We start from the raw sequence: 26,809 nt of genomic DNA, 5'->3' as shown, positions 1-26,809 counted from the left end.
CACTTCGGATTTTCAAATTTTGAAAAATGGGTCGACTTACAATCGTGTAAATACGGTAACTCCAGGCATTCCACATAACTAAAGCACAATCATGTGTAGAACAATCAGTACAAATGTTTGATCTGCAAAACATTTAAGCATGGCTAACGAAGTTCATGGGTACAGCACAATGCCCTTCCCTGTGTGCTATTACACTACCAGCTTTTGGCTGCTTGCTAATGGTCATGCTGACATTTCAAGTCAATCAGACCTTCGAGTCTGCCCAAAGTGCACAGGTAATGATATTGTTAGAACACACATGCTCTGGATGAGTTCATATCACATGACACTTTAGTAGGAACTGCTGCTGTCACTCTGATGGTCATTAAAAAAAAATGGCACCATTCAATGCATGTGTGGGACCAAAGTGGCCGCTCCCGAACTTTGAAGGTCATCTTAAGTCAACGTGACGAGCTCCATTTAAGTCACAAAATCGTTCATATTTGCTTCGTTTGCAAGCAGACAAGAGTACAATTTCTACATTACGTATACTCAAAACAATTTACTACAAGAGTGAAAAATTCGAAAAGCTAGTTTTTATAACAAATGCTAGGGGAACTAACAGCAATTAAGAATACTGTGTTATAGCTCAAATTTCTCTGAAGCTAATCAAGGTGAGGCTAGGTTAGGAGGCCCCAAAAAAGCAGACTAAGCAAGATCCAGCTGCAGTGCCAGAACAGCAATATTAAGCAGTAAAACCCTTAACAATCTGAAAACAAACAAGAATGGCCAACATGCCATTGGCCAAAATGCCACTGTTGACTTTAATTTTCTTCAGCCTTCCGGGATCGTGAAAAACACTGACCATTTGAGTAGCGGCTGTCTCCTATCAGGTCCATGTAGGTGGTCGACAGGCCCTTGGACCGAGGCGAGGGCATCAGGTAGTCGTCCTCATCGACAGGTAGAGACATGCGCATGTCACTTGGCTTGACACCCTTGGGAAGCGTGGCCGCATTGTGCATGAAGGCGTCGTCATCTCCTTCCTCTGCAACACAATTCGGCACCATTGAAAAGTGTCACCGGAGCAGGCGTTTCACCTTTCTTGTGACAAATGTTCATCATCATAACAAGAAAGTGTCTTGGTTAACATTAAGATCCATTTTTAATAATGCCGAGAATTGCACATTACGGCACAAATCAGCGAAAGCATAGCACAATGACAAGTCCTGCTGCTTGTCATGGTTGTTAAGCAAACAAGCAAACTGACAGGCAAAGGACCACAAAGACTGTTTCAGCACATTTAATGCATTGAGTGCAAACAGCTGATAAGCATAAATCAGTGTTCAGACACAAAATGGGCAGTCGTGTTTCCAGCTTTTCTAACCATCGAAATGTCGGAAACACGACTGCCCATTTTGTGTCTGAACACTGATTTATGCTTATTACAGCTGATAAATGTGTAAATGGTGTGTTTTTCAGCTGCCATCAGAGAGCCACTTTCATGCAGGAAAAAAGCAGCAGGCAGAGCAGTTTTGGACAGGAAAGCACTTTAAACTACCATCTACACACTTTGTTTGCAGCGCTGGTAGCGAATATGCCACCACTACAGCTGCCATTCAATGCAAAAGCAAAGTGCACTCAGTGCGGCAGCATTTTTCACAGGACTGCAGCACTAATGTCACTGCAGAGTGGGCACAGTTGTTGTGGCATGCAAGCAACGCATGCCTCTGAAGCAATTAGGAAGAGCGCGGGACACACCGGCATCTTTTCCCAGGAGCTTTAGCGGGTCAGAGCAGTAGCGCTGGTTGAGGCTGTTCTCTCGGCCGCGGGGGTTCATACCGTTGGCGTGGCAGCCGCCGTTCATGTCGGGGTGCAGCACCATGTTGGCGGGAAAGAACTCTGCTGGGTTGGGAACGCCAACAGTGGGATCCTCCTCAAATCCACGGTCATCCATGAATTTCTGCAAATGAAGCCCAACACAGCACAGGTCAACAAGCAATTCCTACTTAAGAGGTTTCCAAATTAGTGCAGATCTCTCATGACACACTTGAAGCATGGTTGTCTGCTGTCAATGAAAATTGCAAACCTTGGTGAACTGTCCGTGAAAATATTTTCTGGATATTGTTCACACCATCAGGCACTTGTGACATACTTTTTTTTTAAGAATGTGTGATAACTGGTGGAACTACCTTTCACAGAAAAAAAAAAATGCGCTCGCATATATTTCCAGAAGCATGCTTTCAATATGCATGACAGTGGGCTCAAGACCCTTGACTTGCATATGCTTCAGAAACAAAATGCTCAGACATTTTGCAGTCCTACGCTAAACTTCCACTATATCTTTGACATAACTGTCTCACATATTTTTGTCTGAAGTAACACAGCAATGTCAAATAAAGTTAACATTCATGGTATAGAAATGATGAGCTCCCAATCACAATGGCTAAACTAAAGCACTTTTCCTTTGGTTTATGTAAAAAATTATCCGCACCAGATCCGTGCTAATTGGTCATGCAGAAATATGGACAACTATTTTAAACGGCATAGAGCTCATCATGCCATCATGCCATTTCTGCTTTTGGTTTACTGTCTACATTCAAAAACTAGACATACTTGATATCAAATTAATCTGATTAAATTAACAGTCAGGTTTTAACTGATTTGACTCGGTTACCTTGATAGGAGTGGGAGGTGGGGCCTGCTCTGCCCCTAGGAGCATGCTAGGCTGAGCCCGGGGCTGCAAGTATTCTTCAGCATCCATGATGACCTCCGAGCCTTCCATGGGCATGCTAAGGTTTCGGATGAGCTCCTTTTCATCTTGTGGTGTGTAACTGGGCAGCCGCATCAGTTTGTCACCAGGGACGACCAAGTACCGGCCAGGGTCGCTAGCCATTTTGGCAAACTCCTCAGCCAACTCTTTGAAAGAGGGGCGCGATCCTGCATCAAGCATCCAGCCTGCAAAGACAATGCATGGACACAAAACGAACTTGTTAGACATCGAACAAGAAAAACCAGGTTCACTTGACGAGCAAAAAACAGTACGGTTTGTATAAAGCCTCGTTTACACCTCATCTTTCTTCAGCATTACATCAATGGATTTTGTTTTTTTGCGGTTTATGAGGGTTGAACGTCTCAAGGCGACTCAGGCTACGAGGGACGCCGTAGCTAAAGGCTCCAGAAATTTCGACCACCTGGGGCTCTTTAAACGTGCACTGTCATTACACAATACATGGGCCTCTAGCATTTCGCCTCCATTGAAATGCAATCGTCATGGCCAGGATCGATCCCGTGTCTTGAGTCAACAGCCGGGCGCCATACCCACCGAGCCACCGCGGCAGCTAGTACATCAATGGAACCATATATATATATATATATATATATATATATATATATATATATATATATATATATATATATATATATATATATATATATATATATATATATATAGTAAGCTGCACAACCAGACTGAGGTTGCAATGAAACTGAGGTAAACCAAGAACCGAATGTCCCTTTATAGCTCTAGCAACTAGCAACATGGTTCACAGTGGTTCATTTTAGGCACAACATCCATAAGCTCACTGTAATGAGACAGTGAAACAAAAAAATGTCTGAAATAGACAAAACATACTGCGAGTAGAGTTAAATGCGTCAAGAGGCGTAGATGAATGATACCACTTACATTTGATCATTATCATGTAAACGTCAATGGTGCAAATTGACGGCTGGTTGAGCCTCTCTCCCTTTTCAAGCAGGTCAGGCACATCTCTCGCAGACACGTTTTCATATGGTCGCATGCCATATGTAAGCAGTTCCCACACAGTCACACCTGAAATCAAACAGCAATCCATGGTCACCTTTGAAAAAATAGCCAGTGGCTCGCTATAAGCACATTCTTTGTACTACCATAATGTCAGCCAAGCAACACAACATTATAACAACACACTGCAGTAATGTACATCAGCACTCTGTGAACAATTTGGGAGAGTACTTAATATTCAAAAAGCAAAGAAATCGCAACAAGTTACACAAGTTGCACAAGATTTAACATCGTGGACAAAACAAAGTCCAATACGGAAAGAATTTCATGTAACCCATGTTCCCAGGCTAAGCAAGCAGATGACATCCACAAAAGCCCTGCCCATGCATGAAATGTCCAACAGCTGGTAATTAATTGCATCATATGGTTTTGTGCTTGACATGAGGCATCCAACAAGTACAGGAGTTAAACTGTATTCCTTGAAATGAGAACAACACGGTTGTACTTCCTTCATATTGAACTACACGACACATTGCCAGCATCAGTTGTTCTGGCTGTCTGTAGTCGAGCTGGTCATCAGTCATCGTGAACATCATTGCACCTAGAATAATGCCAAAGCTCAACTACACCCATCTTAACCTCAAAACAGAAAACCAAGAGTATGACACAGCCCAAAAGAAATTCAACGACCATTCAAAGCAGCAGTACTTTAATAGACCATTCAGCCCTAACACTCCACCTGGTTTCTGTTGGTTCTTGCTCGTTTTGATTTTAAACAAGAATAAACTATACTTCAGTCAGGACAGTACACCACGCTAAACATTCCCAGCTATGACACATATCTGAAAAAAAATTACCACGAAAGAAAATGGGATCGGCACTCACCAAATGCCCAGACGTCACTTTTGTGCGTGAAGATGCGGTGTTGTATGCACTCCAGAGCTAACCATTTGATAGGCATCTGTAGCAAGTAAAGAGAATGGCAATAAGTATAAGACAAAGAAAAAATGAACGTCCTCATTTCGCAACTTGCTTTTGCAAAAAGGCAGTTTTAAGATGCCACAGAAAATGCGTAAGATGTACCTTGCCACCAGCTGCCTTGTACTCAAACTCGTTATTATCCAGCAACTTGGCCAAGCCGAAATCTGTGATCTTAACGCAGCCAGGTGTTTGAACTGGAACGAAATAAAGTGCAAAACTGTAAGCACATCCTACATCTCATGCGAATACAGTAGACGAATTAAAAATCACACCACAATGGACCGCAGAAACAGTAAAAGCAATGAGATGGCACAAGCACTATGGTATCAAAACATGTCACCTCTCTCACTTATACTTTGTATAATAATAAATCAGAATGGAACACTACATTGTTGAGTATTCTACCATTATGAAGAGGAAGCACATGCAGAGATCTTCCTTCAAGAAGCAGACAAATGAAAAGCCAGACAAACTTACGCAGCACATTTCTTAGGGCAAGGTCACGGTGAACCATTCGTTTTTCCTCCAGGTAAGCCATACCCTGAGGGAAAGAACGCAAACAGACATTCAGAAATTAAGTTTCACATGCATGTCTACAGACAAAGCAAAGTTCGAGTTTCTACAATCTGACTTCATGTCATACACAAGACTCTAGATAAGTTATCTTAACCCTTTAACCATCAGTCCCAAGCTGTATTCGTCATGGGAGACTAGCAATATCACCGATGAGGAGACACACTTGTCTGACCCAATGTTTCATTAACCTCACTGCCAAAGGCAAGTTACAGTCAGTAGCTGCGTTGGATGCAATTTTCAACGCTAGACGGCGGTGCGTGTTTCAAGCTTGACAACTTTAATTTTCACCGAAAATCACAAAAAAAAAAACTAAAATCTTGGTACAGCTTTCTGGAAATAATTTTGTGGTTAAAGGGATAAACAATGAACATGTTCATGTATTATAATTCAATTTTGTTCACAGTGAGTGCTGCAAAGGGCACAGTGTGCAGAATTGCAGGTTTATGTTGCTGCTGCACAGGAACAAAAGTGTGGTTGAAAATATTGAAACACAAAGATCTCTGCGGATTTCGTACTGAAGAATTGCGGTGCTGAATATAGCTACTAAACTCCCACCAGTCCCATAAGCATTCCTTTGCCTTTAAAATAGCATAAATTCCACAGAAACTGGTCCAGTAGTTGCCTAACACAAAAAATTTTGCTGCCCCCACAAACCTGTTCAGAAATATTTATGAAAGGCTATGCTGAAACCTTCTCTTGACATTTGCATTAACCTCCACAGCATTTCATGCACACATGACGACAACTAAAAGTTTACACGTGTTGAGGCCTGTACTGATAGATTACTGAGATATGATGATAAAGGGGCTAGTTCCACTGAACCGGTGCTTTCATAAGTTAGAAAAGGTGAAAAAAATGAAATGCAGATGTCACCACTGGAGCATATGGTTTATGGTTTATGGGGTTTACAGTCCCAAAGCTACTCAGGCTATGAGCGATGCCATAGTGGAGGGTTCCGAAAACGACCACCTGGGATTCTTTAATGAGCACTGACATAGCACACCACAAGCCTCTAGCATTTCACTGTGGCCAGGATCGAACCCTCGTCTTTCGAGTCAGTGGCCAAGCACCATAACAACTGTGCCACATTGGCAGCTATTTCAACAAACAATTTACAATTATGTTAATACAGATATTTATGTGCGAGTCTTCAAGGCTAGGCTACTCCACCATACACTTTCAAATGGTGACCACCAAGTCCTATCCAGGACTGACGCCTTGAGCTTGAATCTAGCGATGACAAAAAGTTACAAAATCCAACTTTTAAATTTTTCTCCAAAAAAAAAAAATGAGTCTTTTGGTAGTCAGTTTTCACTGCAAATGACAACTGGATAAATTTTTCTCTGGCGTAACTGTAAGATGCGCAGTGCAGCTTACCCTGGCGATCTGTGTGCACCAGTTCAGCAATGGCTTGGAGCCGATCTTGTCACGGTTGTTGCGAACATAGTCGAGCAGGCAGCCAAGGGGCATCAGCTGGGTGACCAGCATCAGCTGCGATGTCAGGCACACTGCCAGCAGCTTCAGAACATTGGGGTGGTCCACACTGGCCATTATGTAAGCCTCCTGCAAAGAAAGCAAGCACAGACCGCCTTCAGGAACCAGCCTATACTCTGTTACCAAAGTATGCAAGCAGAATACAAGAGCTACACATTTTCTCATAAGCTTTGTTAAAAGCTTGATACATAGCTTGCTTTTCAAGTAAAAGAAGGTTAGGAACAAAACCTAAACACTTAAGCAAAACAGACTCTCAACAAAATACCACGGTTTGTAATCACTGTCGGTGGCTTCAATCGCCCGAAACATTCCTAGAAGTAATACTGTAGTTGTTGTGGTCAGTGGAAAAAAAAAACTTCGGTAATATTAAGAAATGTTTCTACGGTAGCTGCACGTGTCTTCAATGCTAAAAGGGGCTTGTGCCTGAGAGCCAGCACATGCGCTCACCTCCAGGAATTCCTTGTTTGTGTTGGGTGCAGTGTCCTCACGAAGAACCTTGATGGCCACGGGGATCCTGACGTTCTCACCCTCAGGCACCCACACACCCTGGACAAGAAGCACGATGAAAAATTGTCAAGACACATTTGCCCAGTTGGTCAAACACAAAACACATTGAGAGAGTGGGTGAAAGAAAGACGAACCTTGTAGACAGTGCCAAAGGCTCCATAGCCAAGAATTCCTCCCTTGCGAAGCTCGGCTTCCTTGACAATCCTCAGCTGGGCAAGGTTAGGCTTGATGTCTGTTGGCTTCAGAGGTTCGTTATCTTCGAAACCACTCATTCGCTGTCGTGGAGAGAGAAAAAACTTGCTATCAATCTAATCGCCTGAGTCGCCATGCAAACGCAGTCCACACAGCAGCGCAGATCCTTGTTAGTCACATTGCAAATAAATCACGTTCAAGCGCATGCAATTCAGAAAAATGCGAACGACACATGAAATGAAACCAATAAGTGCAAACGTTAAGTGCAAACACATTAAGCAGTACAATGTTTAACATATTGTCATAAAAGTTAATATGTAAGAAATGGGCACTTGATGTGAACTGGAATTTTATATGCTGCAAGAATAAAAATGAAATGGTATGCAAAAACCACAATGAGAAAATTTGTTGTTTCAAAGTCATCACAACAAAAGTCTTGGTCAAAGCTTTCAGCATGCAACACTGCAACACAATAACAAAGAAGTGCCAGTTAGAATGGAAAGAAAGACTCAGCCGAAGCAACGAGGACACCAAAAAATGAGAATTCACTTACAAATTCTTGAAAGAGGAAAGAGCAGAGAGAAAAAGAACAGAGAGCATGAGATAAGGGCAGAGTCAACACAATGCAAAGCTGTCGCCACACTCTAATTATTGCACAAAAAGTAACATGCTACCAAACAGCTACCCCCATAGATTTTATATGTCATTCAAGGTTTTAACATCAGACAGTTCTAACAACAAGAACTAGTAAGAAGCTCTCACCTGCTCAGACTACACATAACCTGCGACGTAAGCAGCTTCTGACTAAGTTGTTTTTACAAGACTACCTAGAAGGTGCTGAAGTTAGCAGCAGTTCAGTTTTACTGGAAGGCATCCTAATTAAGACATAGAAATCACTTGGATGTCGGCTCTGCTGAAGGATTCCTATTTAGCCAATGGAAAGTAGATTTATCCCCACACTGCACCACAACAACCATGAAAACTCCATTGCAGGAGAAACACCAGAACAGTTTATGAAGGAACTCTTAACATCCAGCTTTTGCTACGCTCAAACCTTGTTACACGAAACTTTTTTGTTTGCAGCTTCCAAGGCACAATGAGAGCCAGCACTTGAATGCATGTATGAAAAGGGAATGACAACACATGCAGACAAAGCAGCGCCCTTACCATTGTCATTTTGACGGTATTCTCTTTTGTTTTGGCTCTCTGGAACCAATGGTAGCTGAACACGGCCAGGAAGACTCCCAGCAGCAGAATGCACCCACCGGCACTAGCAAGGATTGCAGGCAGGTGGTCCTCCTCCCTGCATGTGAAAAGCAATAAACGACAGCAGTAAAATAATGTTCATACTATAACTCGCACAGCAAATTATACTGGCAGCCAGTCAAGCGACAAATGCAAGATTGTTGGCAAAAAAACCTGTACAATCGTTAATATAGTTATTTTTTACTGACTTTCCTGCAGAGTTAATGCCTCACAAAAGCGTTTTTGCATAAACCAATACAGTGAGTACCATGAATAAAGGGATTAGTAGTGAAATTGAGCTATTGTAACAAAATAGCTCCATTTGTGACCACGCCCATCTTCAGTACCAACTCTGCAAATTTATGTATGCAAAAAAAAAAAAGAGGCACAGAGTGGCAGCTTCAGCTTACATACTCCGAGGCTGCAGCAAGAAATAACACAAGACATGTGGTGAACATAATGTACAAGACTGCTCTATTTATAACTTCGAAAACTTTTTACAGAATAAAAAAACAACAACAGTGGTGCTGATTTCGAAGGATGATGCACCTAAATGAAAACATCATGCCTGTTGATAACCAGAAATCAAACGAATCGTTACCATTACTTTAACTGCAGTGACAAGCAGCATTATTTGTTATCAATGTCCCTATGTCAACACATTAAGCAGAGGACCTTAGCAAACAAAAAAAATTTCCTCGCAACATATTTCTTGCTCATCTTACCCACTAAGACAGACACCGAAAAATGGTCTGCCTGAGCAATGAAGAATGAGGACTAAGACTTACGTCCTGCCATGCAAGGCCATCTGGTTGGGGTCTTCATCTGAACAGTGTGGGTCCTTGGTGGTGGTGTCGTCAAAGACCTTGTAAGGCTTCTCAGGAGGACAGGTGGCTGTGCAGTTGAACTGCAATGACAAGCAAGCAAGAGGATGACTATGACGCCAAGTTTTTTATCACATAAGCACTGCTTAACCCAAACTCCCACTAAGGGACCTTTCAGTGTCAATACATCTGCATCACAAGGCCAAAGTTGCAGCGAAGTAAAACACCAACTGCCTAGTCCTAAGCAAAGAAGCAAGAGAGGACAATGAAAAACTCACAGCTGCTCCAAATGAGAAGAGAAACGAGTGACACATACTGGCCTAGTGACAGAATTTTGCAGGTAAATCAAGTGTCAAGTGCACAATGTATGCAAGCTAGAATAAACAGATTTTTCTTCAAGTACAAGTGCAAAGTCTGTTCGTATATGACAACGCGTCAGCACAAACCTGAGTGCGGTTTTCGGAGTCATAGATGCGGAAGTTGCGGCAGTTGGTGCAGTGAGCCGCTGTGGGTCCATAGCAGCCTCGGCACTCGTCGTGACAGCGCAGGCATCGCCGATTGGCCTCGTCGGGGAAGTGGTCTCGCTGGCAACGGTCTTCGCACTGTTCGCCACTGCTGTAGTGCAGGCACTCGCACACAGAAACGTGTATCGAGTAAGACGTGCAGTTTTTGCACCGCTGATGACATTTGCGGCATACCTGCAGGCAACAAAAGGCAACCACAACCTTGAGGAAGAGTTGGAAGCATGCTCCTTGCGCTAATTTGCTCTTCCTTTCATGCATGATGTTCAGTTTTGTTCTTTGAAGAAAATGTTTGCCTTACAACTGCAATGAAAGGTTAATCCACCCACTATTGTTGAAAAACTTACTTTCAAAGAAGTAGTTTGAACATATGTGTTGCAGCATAAGAAGAGCAGCTTTATACCCCTGTCACACGGACACTTTCGATGCTCATTGAACTCGATCTGCATCGAGATTTTCGAGCACGCTCGAAACATCCGGTGCTACACGGGCATTTTCAATGCTCCTTGAGAAGTTTCCCTCATGTGTGTTAGGTGGCGCCAAATGTTTCTCCAACAGCCATAACAAGGTGATGTCCGGCAACACTGTGCAGTCGGGGGCAGCCAGCGGCAGCCAAATACGTAGAGGTGCGACGCACCTCTGTGCCTCTGCTGTTGAGCGATGGAACCCGAGGGTCCGCAACGCCTCCGCGATTTCTGCGTAGACTACGGCGTTTCTCTTCTGGCGCCGCAAATTATCTAGGTGGTCTAGCCAGCAGTCGATGAGAGCGGCTGTCTCGCGCTCGCTCTACAGTGTGCGCGTCGACGAGCAGGAGGACGCCATCTTTGTTGTTTACACTGACGGCGAAGCTTCGAGCGTGGTGCCGAGATTATTTATAAATATGTTTGCACATAAGCAGGCATAGTGCCTGAAACTGTTCTGTCTTGCATTTTAATCAATTACAACAACAACAGCAGTTGTAGATTTGTTTTGTTAACTAGCGTTTATTTTTATAGCTTCGTGAGAGCGAGAGTGCTTTCGATTGTGCTTGGAACCTCAAGCACTATTGAGGGGCCGGCATCGAGTCAAGCAGGATCGAGCTCGATTGCGCTTGAAAGTGGCCGTGTGACAACCGTCGATCTGCATTGAGTTCGATGAGCATTGACTCAATGAGGATCGAAAGTGCCCGTGTGACAGGGGTATTAGTAACATTGTTCAAGTAGCAGCACACAGCTCAATCAGCTAGTGTGCAAACAGGCATGACGTTATCATCGACACAGCTCAAAGTGCTGCTAGAAAGTACCGATTTGCCAGTCAAGGACTTGAGTGCTCCCTCCTCCTGAGGACCGAAGTATTCATGGTAGAATCCCTCTGGGCATGATTCATCCGCTTTCAAGCACTGCTCCTGAAATCGCCAAAGAAATTTAAAAACAGTTAGGCACCATGCTAACTTCTCAGTCAATTTTCCCCCTGAATGTCCTAGAACGACTGGAAAACACTACTTACGACAACATTCGGGTCGTAGGCGCTGACGATCGCCTTCTCACAGGAATTGCAAGCACCGGGCCCAACAGTGTTGTTCGGTCCAGTGCACCTAATCAAAGCAAACCAAATAGGGCAGACCAATGAGCAAGCAGCTCTTTTGTAGCCTTAGATGACAGTACACGGAAAAAGTTTTTAAGAAATTATAAAGATGCAGAACCCGTCACTAACAAACCGAGAGTAGATAATCAACAATTGGTAACGGCACCACAATTCGAGGGTACTCACCCGCCAACGCAGTTTTCATGGCAGGGCATGCAGTAGCCGGACTGGTTGTACTTTGATTCAGGGCACTCCTTGACACAGTAGGGGCCGTCACGAACATGGCGACACTTGCTGCAGTTACTGGGTCCCTATTAAAGCAAAAAATGAGAAAAAGAGATGCAATGAAGAACGTTTTCCAGTCATAAACAATATGCGACAGTGGCATTGGCAGAGTTATAAAGAGTACACAAGAAAAAATCAGTTAGAAACACAACACAATTGACAGAAAAAAAACAGCCAAAAATGTGAAGTGTCAATTTATGTGGTCAGTTTTCATAGCATGCAAGCAACTGTCTCATAAGCATGAGCTGTTGCAGATGCAGTTCGGAAACACTTGAACCAAGGCAAAATGCACGAATAGGCCTCTCAAGTTGTTTTCAAGTGCAACTTGAACATCACAAAAACTGTAAAAGAAGGAGGTACTGATACAGAATGGCAACAGATATACAAGTATGTTTCAAAAGCACAGTGAAAAGAGGGACAGCCAGACTACTCACGGGGCCAGAGCATTCTCCAAGACACTCTTCGTGGCAATGCTTGCAAACATAATTCCCATTGTCATAGATTCTGGAGAGGAGAAAGGAAGAAGGGACAAAGTTATCACTTCTATATGGCATACTTCCTTACTAAAGGGCCAAGAATAAAGAAATCATCTGACACCATTTCGAAGGTAAAGTTGCGAACATGCAGCTAGGATGGTTACACATCTTGACTAGACTTTTTCTACTGAAATCAGAGTAAAACAGAAACCTGCAAGAGAATGCGATGCCTATTGCTAAACCCCACTTCCTCGGCTAAGTGAGAAGATGAGTGTTTTGGATGGCTTGAACACTCCACCCAAAACACTATCTGTTCAATCAGACTTTGCATTCATTGGTTGCAGTGCCAATAAATAATTAATCTGGTAAGCACCCATACTTAATTCTTCTATTCTGATCTGCAGTGAAGTGTATTGTAGCCTGGACAATCCCTTAATGACGACAGCATTTGGCTTCAAAGAATTGGCAGTTCACGAGAGATGTGGGTGCACGAAAAAAGAAGGGGTAAACTTCCATTCAGTGGTCTTACCCTTTGGATGTGTCACACTTGTCGATGCAGGTGTCTTCTAGACGGTACGATTTACAGGAAAGACACTCATTAGGTGCCGGGCCCCAACAACCACTTGATGAGCACTGTGGGTGGCATACTAGGCCTTGTGCCTCTGCAAGAAGCAATGAAAAAATTAAATTGATACTAAAACGAATATGCAAAATGAGGGATTTGCCAAGTATTCTGCCCAAGTGAAACTCACAGCAAATATGCAAATATGAAGGCACAATATAAAAAATTTTTGATCAGGCTTATGGTTGGTTGGTTGGTTTATGGGGTTTAACGTCCCAAAGCAACTAAGGCTATGAGAGACGCCGTAGTGGAGGGCTCGGGAAATTTCGACCACCTGGGGTTCTTTAACGTGCACTGATATCGCACAGTACACGGGCCTCCAGAATTTCTCCTCCAAAGAAATTCAACCGCCGCGGCCGGGATCGAACCTGCGTCTTTCGGGTCAGCAGCCGAGCACCATAACCACTGAGCCACCGCGGCAGCGATCAGGCTTACGATTGGTATCGCATGCTGAATTGGGTAGTGCTAATTCTGACAAAAATGAAAGCGGTGTGGTGTCAAACACAAGAATCCAGTTGTCGACTTCTTTCTACTTTCTACTTTCTTTCTTTCTTTCTTGAAAAGGAAAACTTTAATAAATAAAAACTGATCCGAGAAAATATTTGCAATGTCTAAATAAAATTTCTTTAACAGTTCTATTAGCATAAAACACTTAATTCAACTGCAAAAATCACATTTAACAGCTGTGTTATAATAATGCATTACCAAGTATCACAACTATTCTATGAGTTCTTGAAGAATAATGTTAAATGATGCTAGAGAAAGTGCAATGGTGGACAGTACAAGAATTAAAACTACACATTTTTTAGAAAACTGCTATATCGACAGAGAACCAATTTTGATGCTAGGTATCTAGTGAGATGGAAGGTTGATTACCTAAGGTATACCAATCAACTTCCCAATTAATCTGTTCTAATTAATATGTATTTAATCAAATGAAATCTATACACTCCATGCACAAGGAAGTACGGTGGTCTGAATTAAAAAAAGGCACCCACTGGCGTCCAATATATGCAATATATGCTGGGTCAAGTAACTATGCCCCCAAAATCACACACTAAAGCAAAAGAACCAACAAATCCTGAAACAAGTGGGCTTCATATACAACAGGAGAACCCTCCCACTGCATCCAAATCAGGCACTATTTCATTTCTGATAAGAAGTGCAGGTCATCTTTCCCAGACATGGCTTCCCTCAAGAGATCAAGCGTAATAAAGAAACTGTATAGCTCAGCTGAGGAACAAGTTACTCACTGCATTGGTCTTCGTCAGCGTTCCGCTGCAGCAGCACGTTGTGGGCGCTGGATTTCATGACCTGGTACCAATCGACACTGTCGGCGAAGCACAAGTCTTTGTTCTCCAAGATGGCGATGCTCCCTGACCGAATCTTCTTCAGGCTCCGCAGGTTCAATGACTTCAGTGAGCTCTTGACGATGTACAATGCAGCAAAGTACCTGCACACAAAACCCCATGGTCCAGTGTCACGATCGCCAATAGTGGCACATGTGTGGGATGACACGGAACCCGACTTCCACAGCTACCAACACATGAGCAAATGACAGGTGATTTCTATGACTACCACTGAACAGCGCCACAGACAGGAAGTCGCATCAAGAGACAGAAAGCGCGAGTGCCTACACAGCTTACTAGGACACCACCACCAGCAATGCAAAATTCAAGCCACTAGCCGCGAACAAACACCACCAATCATGACAATGGACAAGGTCGGATCCGGTCGGTTTCGACTAAGACAAGAACATGTGCATGTCCGTACAAAAGCGCAGCAAGTGAAGTGCTCTTCATGAGCTAAAAATAAACCGGCAACACTACATCAGCATGACGAACGGACTGAGATGGGGTCCAGATCCGCATCTAACAAAGAACGAACACTGAGTATTCCAGCAACAACACACGAATGGCAAGACAGGAAGTCCGATGGCGGTACGGCGCATGCGCAAATGCTGCAGTGGTTGCTCCATGCATGTGCATTTGCAACGAGGCTGCAGGTGCGGTACCGACAACGGACTCTCGGTATGCCACAGCCCAGGCTTCTAATGTGCCCCCCCCCCCCCCCCCCCCCCCCCCCCCCCCAACCCAGACAAACGAAAGGCAGTTCAGACGGGTGACCAGAGCGGACGACGACACGCATGCAGCGCTATATGTGACCGCTGCGTTACCTGCCGCCATGCCCCTTGGTCTCGTGTGTGAGGTGGGAAACTAAGTGACCATGGATGCCACTACAGGAGGAGAGGAGAGGGGAAGGACACCCGTCTCACCACAGTGCAAACTAATTCGTAAAAACATGTTTGGTGTTCTTTAAATACAGACTGCTACTGACTATTCGTTCCTAGCGAGCTTTCATTTGAACTGTCCGCTGTCTTGCTGACAGTGCCGCAATGCAGCACAGCGCATTGAATCGCCTGCGAATCGCTTTATTTTCTAACGAAGACCATAGTTTCCATCCCAGCTCTTACCTTCATTTCTATTGCAAGCCCATTTATTTATTGTTTAACCAGACCATGCACAGACCCTGAAAAGTGGCCTTAGTAACTTGGTTTTGCAGTTAATAAATAGCAATAACACAAAGTCCGAACACAGTCAGGTCAGCTGCACCGTTCAAAATGCATTTTACCACAAACACGAGACAGTTGTTTTCTAAACACGCGTAAGTTTGAAGCATAGGGTACGAGTAAGGAAAAAAACAAACCTCAACTTCGGATTATCTACAGCTAACCGTTAAGCTACCAGTTAAATAACTCCTGCTCAAAACAGCACATCAATTAACACGCACGTGTTTTCCCACAAAATTTTTCAAAGCAAAGGAACTTACTCGGTTAGTGTTCGACCTCCGATTACTTCCAGGTTCCGAAAGTAGGACAACGACGTGAAGTTCTGATGCGAAGCCTGGATGTTGACATAGCCCGTGACCTCCTTGAGAGTGCTGAACACTTCCAATTTGCTCGGGTCCATCTTGTCGTAGCGCGGACCAAACGAGAAACTGCAGACAGCGTTCAGAAGTGCAAACTTTACAAACAGAAACAATAAGATGGGTGTTTCGGCAACAATGTTACTATATCGCAACTTAGTGCACAGATCAGCCGAGGTAAGGCCAAGTTACGTACTCAGCGTAAACTTCCTGGAAGCCGTTGAATGTAGAGTCCAAGATGGTGAGGGAACCTTCGATTATTGTGCACCCACGGAAAGCTTCGATGTTTATGGAATTGACGACGCTCACTCCTTGGCAGTCTGCATGAACAAAGTACAGAAAAGCTGCCTGTCACTCCGAGCCGTTCAGTGTGTGGCATTACGCAATGGTCAATAAGATTCAGCAAAACTCACATGCTTATCTATCAAACCCATGAACAGCTTGCTACAACCACAGTTTTTTTTTTGTCACAAGAAAGCACCCCCCCCCCCCCCCTTTTTTTTACAGCAACAGCTGCTGCTAAAAAGACACTTAAGACACCATCCAATTATTGTTCTCATCAAAAATTGATTCCCTGGCTTTTCCAGGCTCTGTTGACATTTTTTTTCGTCAGCAAAAGACTGATTTCTTGTCGAGACAATTCAATTTAATAATCTTCCTACCCACTGATTCAAACTCGTGATGTCCTTACTGAAAAGGACGGGCCACCAGTGTTTTGAAGTGAACAGCGATGTAGCATAGCCTCCGAGATTTGCGCTTAAATATCGGCATCAACGCACACAAAATCAACCGGTGGATGCAACACCTGCATCTCGTTTTTTGGTAGTTTCTATTGTAGGACACAAAAAGAAAAAACAGAAGTTGGTAACAGCGGGCCATGGTCTGTGGCATCCTGTATAACTCTGCAGACCAATCACAACAAAATGAAATGAGATTTTTTTATGTTCAGACTATATGAAACAAGCCAAAGGCATTAAAATGCTCGAGCTTATAATTTTGTCTTATGATTGGCTTTTGTTCAGACTACTTTTTTGTTGTGGAGGAACTCTAGCTCTCTGGCGGTCCTTGACAAGTGACAAGCGTCCAGCGAGCTTCCTTTTTCCATAAAAGCGGTCCATCGTCATGTACTAACAAATTCTGCATTTTAGCTATCTTGAGCAATCTTGTCAACTGTAAGATACCTACAGCTGAACATCGTGATAAAGAAGTTGAAGGGGTCCGGCAATTATTTCATTATAGCTGTAGTTTCATTATAACCCGTGTTGACCGAGCTTCCAAGGGGAATCGTCATTCCTTTGTTATATGCATTATTTCGTTATAAATTTTTCATTATAACGAGGTTCGACTGTGTCTGTGTCTGGCTGTCCCTATCCCATTTAGCCTGACATTCAGATGAAAAGTGTGGCCAAGTGTTTGCACAGGTATCCAAACAAGTCGCAGGTTTGCGCAACGAAGAAGACGAGGTCCCCTTGGTGGAACAAGCATCTGTGAGTCGAGAATGCTATAAAGAGGCTATGCTCACTCTTTGGGCAGGGTCCGTCGCAGGGCACGCACTCGCCCTGCTGGGCCTTCTTGTTGGGCGGGCAGTTGCGTACGCAGGCGCCGTTGTCACGCAGCAGGTGCTCGGGGCAGTCCTTGACACAGGTGGCGCCGTACGCGTACTTGCCGTCCGGGTTGTAGTCCCACGAGTAGGTGTTCGGGTTGTAGCGCATCATGGGCGGGCACTCCTGCTTGCACACGCCGTCGTCGTAGAAGTTCTGGCAGGCGAGGCAGTCGCTTTGCTTGGGACCCACGCATCCGCCGGCGCAGAACAGGTGGCAGCACTCGCGGGGCTCGGGCCCGAAGCAGCGGCCCTGGTGGCACTGGGGCGAGCAGTTGACCTTGGAGAACTTCTGGCAGTTGTGCGGGCCCTCGCCCCAGCAGTGGCCGCCCCGACACGTGGCGTCGCAGGGCGGGCAGCTGCGCTCGGGCTGCGTGAAGTTGTACACGTACACCATGTGCGCCGGCGGGCCGGACAGGATCTCGTCCCACTGGATGTGGCGCACGTGGCACAGGTTGTAGTTGTTGAAGAACCCGACGTTGCCCCGCAGGATGTCGCGCAGCGCCGGCAGCTCGAGGTTCTCCATCTTGGAGAGGGTGACGATGAGCGCGAACTCCTCGTCGTGCACGTTCAGCTTGAACAGGCTGCGGCCCCGGATGATCATCAGGCTGGGCAGCAGGATGCGCTGCACGTCCACGTGCGAGATGAGCACGTAGCCCGTCACCTCCCGGATGTCGCGCAGGAAGCTCAGGTCCAGGCTCTTGTTCTGCGCAAGCAAAGGAAGAGACTCAATAATGAACTCGCGGGTCACAATCCTTTAGCCGCGATCCGTATGCTAGACAAGATCAGAGACTATCCCTTACATGTCCCAAAAGACGCATAACACGGTGCTACACCGTCTAATCTATACACATTGTGCAACTGTACACTCTAAACACGAGTACGCCTTATATTGGAGTAAGCTGCCCTCTAGCGGACTATCGTTTTTAAAAGGGAGTGCGCTAGAGAAGAGTTTACTTCCTTTTCACTTCTTTCCGTTTAGAGTGCAGCAGCTGGCATCAAAAGTTTAGTATGCCAAATTGGGCGTTGCTATGTCGAATAAACCTGCGTATGCTCGGTGCTTTAGACCGATCAGTAAGGATGTCCCGCGCGTTTCAATTCAGTAAAAGTTCTCGTTTGAATCTACCCGCTTTCGATGCTTACCACGTGTACATTTGCCGATAATCGCGGATTATACGCTTACTATACATAAGCTTTCACCGCTAACTACACAGTCGGTAATGATTTACGGTATTTAATGACGCAGACGCAAAGGTAACAGTAGCCAAATGCGCCGCAACAATGGGAAAAACGATATGGCGGGCTTTTCGCGGGAGGGTTGAAAGAGAAACTTGTCCGGAAAAAACCTCACCTGCAGCCATGTCAGCTCCAGGTTACCGTCCACGTATGTACAGTTTGTGTAGCGGTCCCTGAGGTTCTGGTAATGGTGCTCCCGGTTCGATGGGACCGACATTCGTCCATTGGTCCCGATGCAGACTGCGGAGAGCGAGAACATTGGCAAGTCAGCCTGTGCTTTCCATGCAAAGTTGCACGTTTACGGCGAACAACCGTTTGTCACACACGCACCTGGCAAAGGTCATATCAATGATTAAAATTGTACAATGTCTAGCGAAAAGATGCGAAGTGGGCAGTTTTGCCACCTAATACCATAAGCTTTCATACAACTACAGTGTACATACAACAACGTGCTCGAAGAATGTCACCATGTCATACTCTACAAAAGAGTATACATACAGAAAGCATAGAGCAGATCCGATCAGCCTGGTACGGCTACGATCGATAAATACGTTGTCTCCAAGTGACTGAGGGACAATGAATGCATAACTTACAGTAAAAAACGTCTCGCGCAAAGGCGACAAATGCGAAATTGACCGTTTTCCTGCTAAATGCCAAGAGTCTTCCATCCAACACTGTGCTCGAAGAATGTCACCACGTTTAACTTTGAAATGAGCCCACACACAAATAAAAACGTATTTCCATTACCATGGCATGGCCAATATGGTTCACACGCGCGCGCGCACACACTTTTTGCGCCTTCTTGTGACCAAAGGCACATACTTTTGTGGTCCAAGAGGCTGCGCAAACTTTCCGCGAGAAGAATCGGACACAGATACGTACTTTTCCCTTTCTTGACCTGTCCATTCTTTTTGGAGGACTGACCGGCAGCCACGAGAAGTCCCAAACTGACTAGAAGAAACACCACGGCGACCCGAGTCCACGAAGTCATGGCGACGCAACCTTTCCAGCATCCACCGTCGACCGCATCACCTTGTTGGGCCCACCGCACTTGTTTTTTGTCTCTCAACAGGAACCGCTGACAGCATCCAGCGAGCGCTTTGGAATCTCGTCTAGAAGACGTTGGGCCGCCGGTTGCTCACCGTCGCGCAACTACAACCGCAGCTGCTTGACAGCGACCCAGAGTATAATAACCAGGAAGACTGCGACGGGGCTTGAGTAACGGTACACGATGATCACCCGTAACACGCGCGGGCGCGTATCAACACGACGCTCCAAGGATGACTCTGCCGAGTCCAGCAGTCGGGGCAGTAGTCACGTCACCGTTGGTGCGCTATCGCACGCTGCCGCGGCGCCAGCTTCGAAGCGATGAGTATTGGGTGCGCCGGGCCGCTGCTTGAGGGTCCGGGCGGCGATCACGACGTGCTCCTCCCGAGGAATCTTCTACGACCTGGTGGGCCTCCGCGTCAGGGGGATGCCGAAGCACGGAACCACCGCCAGCTCGCTGCCCGGTCGGTGAAGGAGTAGCCTCCGCCGTCTCGCCATCATCTGTAATTCCGTCACGGGGCGCGGGAAACCACTGTTTACACGACGGGCCGACACCTGAGCCGCCCAACCACCGTCCAACCACACAACGGACTGCGGGACTCCTCTGCGTCTTACGTTACGCGTCTGCGTGTAAACGCCGCCGCATCGGGCGGACGCACTTTGAACTCACTCGCGGGAAAGTCGAAAGCGCGTCTCGGGCGCAGCCCGTATGTCTACGAGCTAGCCTGCGAGCGAGCAAGCGAGAGAGTTGCACGTCGGTGCCGGCTCGAACCGCGGCCGCTTCTGCTGCCTCGCAAAGGTGCTATGCGTGCCGCCGATGCGGGGGCTGTCGGTGAGATAAGGCGCCTTATCTAATCGCCGTCGCTTCTTAGGTGAGCGCTCCTCAGAGGCGCCGTTCTTGAAGGAGGCTCGACGAGCGCCAGCTGCGTGTGCGCACTGCAGCGGGGCGCTCTCGAGTGTTTCGCGAGACTGTGTTAGGCCTGACTTGCGACCGATCACCCCGACCGCGCGACGGCTGACGATCACTATCGCAGTTATTTATTTATTTATTCTCGACCGAACCACGCGATGAGCACGTGTCGATCGTGTCGGCGAGCGCAAAGTCGCATATCCGCCGCTAAGAAGAAATTTCTTCGGTCGAAGCAAAATCCATAAAATGCGCTGAACAGAGATAACGGCGAACGGCATTTGACGGCTGTGCCACTCCTCACCCAGCCGATGTTTCCGTACGACAAGAAATCCGCTTACACGATTACCCAGCATATAACGGCACTTTCGAATACAGGATGACCTCCCGGTACAGCGATAATTCTTCAACGTACTACAGCGGAGAAATAGACATGCAAGAATTGCGTTGAACAACGTTACAGCTACTTTCCGGTTTCCAAGCGTGGCAGTCACTTGTCTTAAGTTTAAAGGGAGCTACGTCATTGTTTAACTTCGATCAGCCAATACATTCCTATCTTTGCTAGCTGATTTGTCCACGGGTCGTGGCTCATTCGCCTACGACAGCATAGCACACTCAAACAACCTGACCTTGAACCCCCATCCCCTCCATTCCTCGTCCCGTAATGTGTAGTTCCTGAAAGCATCGATACCGCACGAATACTACAACAACCCACGGATCCATTCACGAAATGCCGGAATGGCCACCCACGCAAATATCGCGAGAACTACAAAGCACAAGCGTCGCCGCGTCCCATCTTCGTCGATTAGCGAAACCACGCGGGTAACGAATGAATTCGGCCGTCGGGGGGTTCTCCTCTCACTACTTTCGCTACTCTCAGCGCCTAAGCGCGGTCGCTCGAAGACGCCGTGATGCGCCATTAGTGCACTCATCCGTAAACGAAAGAACGTTGTCGCGATTTCACCTCCGTTCCCCTCCCAACTTCGCCCTCACCCCAGGAAGCCCATTTATAGCCCCTGGTTCGCTATTCCCCCTCCCTTCACGCCACTTCCTAAGCGAAGCCAATATTTCTTCATAAATAGAAAGAAAGGGCGCGAATTGATAGCGAAAAATAAAAATAAAAAGGAAAAACAAGGCGGCGCCGAGACCCGCGCATGAAAGACTAATAATAAATAAACACGTCCACAAGGGCGAGAAGGATCAAGGTGATGAAGATGGGAAGGAACCAACAGGGAACGCACGCAGCTTGGAGGTACTGCGTGAGCACTCGGATGGGCTGCGGGTCAAGCATTCGCGGCGTGACCCGACCCGGAGTGAGATGATGACCCTTCCGTCTTCTCGCAGATCATATTTCCCTCTCCCCTTCTCATCCTCCTCCTCCACCCCCCCCCCCCCCCCCCCCTCCCACACCTTATGCCCCGTATGAAGCGGCGCGAGCCCCCCTTCGTTTCGAAAAAAAATCCCAAGACGAGACAAGGGGAGAGGTATGAAGCCACGGCGCCAGACGTGACCTAAACACACTGCGGCATTGGTCACGGTTGCCCCGTTTTCTTTCTTTTTCTGCGAGCTCTTGTGAAAAAAAACCCTTTTGTTGGACCAGAGATGGAATACTATACGCCGCCCCCGCCTGGCTCACAGCATCTCTGCACCTTCACGTTTCATCATTCTTTTTTTTTTCCTTTGTGCACTTTGGTCTTGAGTTCCCCCGCCAAAAAGAACAGGGCACGCACGCACGCTCACAACGCCGCGCATCGCATTGCGAACCCCGCAAGGCGTGTAATTCGAAAACAGGCCGCCAGGTGTCGTCACTCTCGCCTTCCGAGACTCTCGATCAAACGAGGGAAAACGAATGTCGTACGCTTGTTTCCCCGACGCCGCTCGCGAACGCAGCATTCTTTCCACTCCCCCCCGGAGAAATTGCCCCTCACTCGATCTCGAAGAAAGACGGTGTAGGTTATGGGAGGATACGGGAAGAGAGCTGGCATGTACTCAAGAGTGCGGTTGGTGCTCAGCGCTGCTGAGTGTGCGGCGATGCGTCGGGACCGCGTGACCCAATCCAGGTCGCTAACCTGTCCGAAATCTCAGGCACGTAAACAGGCCCGCGCGACGTCGGACTCGTTTTCTTCAGCGCGAGCCGTGGGATTTGGCGCACTGATCCCCTTTCGATCGCCCCGCTTAACGAACGCGTTGCGAGCGTCGTTAACGCGCTCGTAAACCGGCACACGTATCGCGTCGTTAAATAAAACGCGCCATTTCGATAAGACAAGAAAGGGAACGAATCGAGGCCTCCTTCGGTATAGCTGTCGCTGCCAAACAGCTTGGGCCCCAGCTGAATGCTCAAGCAAAGGCGCGTCATCGAGGCTTAAAATACGTAACTTGATGACGTGAGAACATTGACGCCATTAAGACGCAGCTTTAGTAAAAATATGAGAATTAAGAAATCCGAGTGAGTCCCGAATAACGCAATGAGGCTTTTTGCACCCGCATTTAAAAATGATGATTTTTCAATGGCGCAAACGCATCTCGTGGTGAAGAGCGCATGGCACATAGTGCTTCCGTCTACTCAGGGTGGGGTCTAAGACCCATTTCCCAAACATTTCGGTTCCCTCATGTGTCAGTATAAAAGGAACACTCTTCCAGGTAAAGCCACTCGGTTTCGTCGCTTCACCGAAGCGCAGTTAACACACCGTATAGTGAACAGCACCGCTTCCCTTTTCAAAAGCGTTCACAAGCAAATACAGCTTCTGAATGGCAAACCTTCAGGCATTCGTTCCATTAAATTAATTCATTGATTCATTAGTAAAGCATCAACTTCTGACTGTGCCGAGATCTCGTAACCAGCTAAAGCGACCTTAAGAGGGAAGATAAAACGGCTGCACTTACGTCGCATGACCTCGGCTGACGAGGCAATACAGGCATGGCGCAGGAGGCAGTGGAGTATAGTATAGAAGCAAGGGCCCATTATCACTTTACAAGGAGCCCGGAACGGAAGACCATCGACCGAGGAGGCTTCGCAAACAATTCGCGGAGTCAGCGTTTTTCTCGGAGAAAGCCGGCCGCTATACGGTGAAGACGCCAGGTTTATATCTTTACGGCACGACTCCGGCACGCCCGATGCGAGGCGGGCTACAACCACGTGTTCACGACCGAGAAAGGAGCATTCCGGTTTTATTGCCGAGCTTTCCGTTTTAAACGGACAGTTCGCTGAAACAGAGCCTTCAGGAAATGGATGAGACAGAATTAGGAGTGCGAAGACCGCCGTGGCACGCCGCTTTTTATCTCGCTCTAGCTTTTACACCACCTTCCTATACTACTCGCTACTTGACCTGCTCGTCATCTATATACTCGCCCAAAACAACCGAGCGTTGGAACTCCCGCTTGTAAACGTTAAAAAAAAAAAAAAAAAGACATGTTTACAACCCCTGCGTTCCGTTCCGAAAAAGTTCGTAGTATCGCGGCAGTTACTGAAACACCACGCGCCCACGGCCTTGACCTTTTCCACCGTCTAAGGTGGATTAGGTTTGCGTGTAAGTACAGTCTTTGCAAAAATAGACAGGCCGAGGGCTTTGCGTCCAAGTCGTGGAGTGGGATTCTCTAAAACCCGTGGAAGCCCTAAACACCGCAGAAGCGACGTCGAGATTTATTCGCACCTTAGAGAGATTTGGAGCGTATAGACGGTGCACAAAGAAAAAAAAAAGACATATTTCATGGCATAGAAGCTAACACTGTTATATGTTTAACAAAAATCGTACATGTGTGCGTTTGCGAGCACGCGTTTGAAAGCATTTTCGCGAGAGTCAGGAGCATTGTTTTACCAAACAAGGTCTCATGGAAAGCCAGTAACAAAGGCAACTTTCAGTCCAATGTTCGTCGGACGAATATAAATTGAAACTGTCCAGACACCATTCTTTCGAATAAATTTTGACAGGCAACATTTACATGTGAATAATGTTATGCGTAGTAAAATCAGCGGAACAAAAACAATATCGAGCCAGTTTCTAATAATCGATTTCTACAGTTGTTGAGGACGAGAAAGGAATCTGCGCCGGGTGCTGTGTACAAATATATTTGCGTTTCAGTGTGCTCGAAAGGCGACAGAACGCCATTTGCTTCAGAAATCTAAACAAACAACGGTAGCCAAACAGGAGGCAACGGGACTCAGTACGAAATGCGTGTGATCTGACGTTACGACGTTCCCCTAGAGTGTTACAAAAAACAAACTCCGCTTATTGTGAAAGCCACGTAAAGCGTACACCAGAAGGGAAATTCGAACACATTACACACGCGCGCTCCGCTACTGTGTCGCGCATGCCAACACCCTTTCTCCATTCCGTAAGCGTCCTGCAACTTCTTTTTTTTTCTTTCGTGTGTATAAACCCCGCCTAAACAATACATCAGCTGTCTAGATACGACATTCGATCCGCGCGAGCGCAGTTGCATTCCGCCCGCCCGGCATCGAGTTAAGGCCGCGCCATTCCCAGAGACGAACGTCGCGGAGCTCGCATTTCCGACGACGCCGAAACAAACGACAACAGCGAGCCCGAAAACTGCGCGTGCTTTGTCGTTGCACACCACAGTCCCGTGGTTATTATTGTGTACAGTGTGCCCTAAGGCTGCCCTCCGTCTTTGTCACTCTCAGTTTTCGCTTTCTCTTTTCGATCCACTGGCGGTCTGATGCACGTGAGCTAACACCTTCGCCTCCTCAGCCATTGTTGCCACAAGATGTGCGAGGGAGGGGCCACGCCCGGCGAGACAAGACGCGACGATGCCCTTCGCCCAAGGACGCCGACGTGACGCTCCGCACCACCTGCGGCAACAACCAGGCAGTGTGGCCCGCGTAGTGGGTCTTTTGTTTACCACAGCTTTGTCGTATACAGCTCCTACATACCGCTATACTAGAGCGTACTGTATAGTCGGATACAATTCTAGAAAAACGAACCTTTTCTCCGTCAAAAGTGCCCTTTTCCAGCCAATGGCGTCGGCCGATTCTATGAGCCTGCTTGCTAGCGTGAGTAAAGTGACAATGCCGAGATTGGCGTGGCAGTGCGAGGAGGGGACTATCCACTTTCATCTGCCACTCGCGGCATTGTCACGCTAGCAGGTTCATTAAAATCGCCCGACGACATTGGCTGGAAATGGGCACTTTTGACGGAGAAAAGCGCTTTGTTCTTGACCTGTATCCGTAACAGCGCATGCGCAGACGACTCCAGCGGCACAGTGTGGGTGATCTGCGCATGCGCTGTTGGTGCTTGGCAGTAGCGATATACGGCGACGCTATAGGCTTCCTTTAAAACGCTCCAACGTTTCGTCTGCGCGCCGGCGCTTTACAGTTTCCTCTATAACGGCTGGCAACAGCGCGGGGGCAGCTAACTGAAATCTTCGCACACGTATATCGCTGTCACATTCGTAGGTGCACAAAGAAGGAACCATACCCACTAGAATCGGCTAAAAGATAAAATAAATAAGGCGTATTGGGAGCAGTTGGCAAAAAAAAAGAAAGAAAAGCGAATAGTTTACGGGAGGAGTTTTATTTAGATGTCAAAAAGCTGGAACAGCTTCAGAAATATTGCCACAAGTCGCAATGGTCTTAATCCGGTCTGAAAAATATATTCGTGTGTGTGGGGGGGGGGGGGGGGGGGGGGACGCTACTCAAAGGTTATTCGGTATCGCGTGTGTATGGGTCAGGCCTGGTTGTGATTGGCGGTTGTCTTAAGAAAGATATATTGCCGTATAGATGGCAGCGCTAGTGGAAGAAAGAAGTCAGTGGGGCAAAAAGAAAATAAACGGAGACGAATGGGACAGCGAGAGAAAAAAAGCGCAGTAGCAGCAGCGACTGACACGGTTCTCACACTCCCGAGAGCAGCAAGATTTATGCCGCCATTTAGAACGGCAATACCGCAGTCACGACGACGGTGCAGCGAAATTTTCGGAGCTAGAAACGATGACCATTTGACGAGGACGACAGGAAGAAAAAGATGGGGAAAATGACGTAAGGAATGTGTCTGCCCCGCAGGTGTGTGGTTGGTGGAAGAGGGATGCATTGACTGCAGGTCCTTCGGGACCCCGTAA

The 26,809-nt window shown here is 46.7% G+C and overlaps 1 protein-coding gene across 5 annotated transcripts in view; it reads right to left on the bottom strand.

The window, feature by feature from the left end:
* The window catches only part of Egfr (epidermal growth factor receptor), a 197,688-nt gene that overhangs the window by 4,325 nt on the left and 166,554 nt on the right, over nt 1–26,809 (bottom strand). For 2 of the 5 annotated variants that reach the window (XM_089545364.1, XM_089545367.1), the window contains exons 2-25: nt 18,902–19,026; nt 17,473–18,256; nt 16,147–16,270; nt 15,855–16,022; nt 15,202–15,261; nt 14,279–14,478; nt 12,933–13,065; nt 12,362–12,431; nt 11,829–11,953; nt 11,565–11,652; nt 11,362–11,463; nt 10,005–10,256; nt 9,523–9,641; nt 8,657–8,792; nt 7,432–7,572; nt 7,238–7,336; nt 6,674–6,859; nt 5,198–5,261; nt 4,823–4,914; nt 4,625–4,700; nt 3,662–3,808; nt 2,654–2,934; nt 1,738–1,939; nt 845–1,024 (exon numbers count right to left, since the gene is read on the bottom strand). In XM_089545364.1, the coding sequence (XP_089401490.1) occupies nt 845–1,024; nt 1,738–1,939; nt 2,654–2,934; nt 3,662–3,808; nt 4,625–4,700; nt 4,823–4,914; nt 5,198–5,261; nt 6,674–6,859; nt 7,238–7,336; nt 7,432–7,572; nt 8,657–8,792; nt 9,523–9,641; nt 10,005–10,256; nt 11,362–11,463; nt 11,565–11,652; nt 11,829–11,953; nt 12,362–12,431; nt 12,933–13,065; nt 14,279–14,478; nt 15,202–15,261; nt 15,855–16,022; nt 16,147–16,270; nt 17,473–18,256; nt 18,902–19,026 (3,954 nt within the window). Of the gene's footprint in view, nt 1–844; nt 1,025–1,737; nt 1,940–2,653; nt 2,935–3,661; nt 3,809–4,624; nt 4,701–4,822; nt 4,915–5,197; nt 5,262–6,673; nt 6,860–7,237; nt 7,337–7,431; nt 7,573–8,656; nt 8,793–9,522; nt 9,642–10,004; nt 10,257–11,361; nt 11,464–11,564; nt 11,653–11,828; nt 11,954–12,361; nt 12,432–12,932; nt 13,066–14,278; nt 14,479–15,201; nt 15,262–15,854; nt 16,023–16,146; nt 16,271–17,472; nt 18,257–18,901; nt 19,027–19,668; nt 20,335–26,809 lie in introns of all 5 variants that reach the window. The other 3 variants (XM_089545366.1, XM_089545363.1, XM_089545365.1) reach the window with 3 other exon arrangements.

This window comes from Amblyomma mixtum, chromosome 5 (assembly GCF_055824585.1).
Source record: "Amblyomma mixtum isolate Tamu chromosome 5, ASM5582458v1, whole genome shotgun sequence".
Lineage (NCBI taxonomy): Eukaryota > Metazoa > Arthropoda > Arachnida > Ixodida > Ixodidae > Amblyomma > Amblyomma mixtum.
This window is presented reverse-complemented; position numbering and strand designations above follow the sequence as displayed.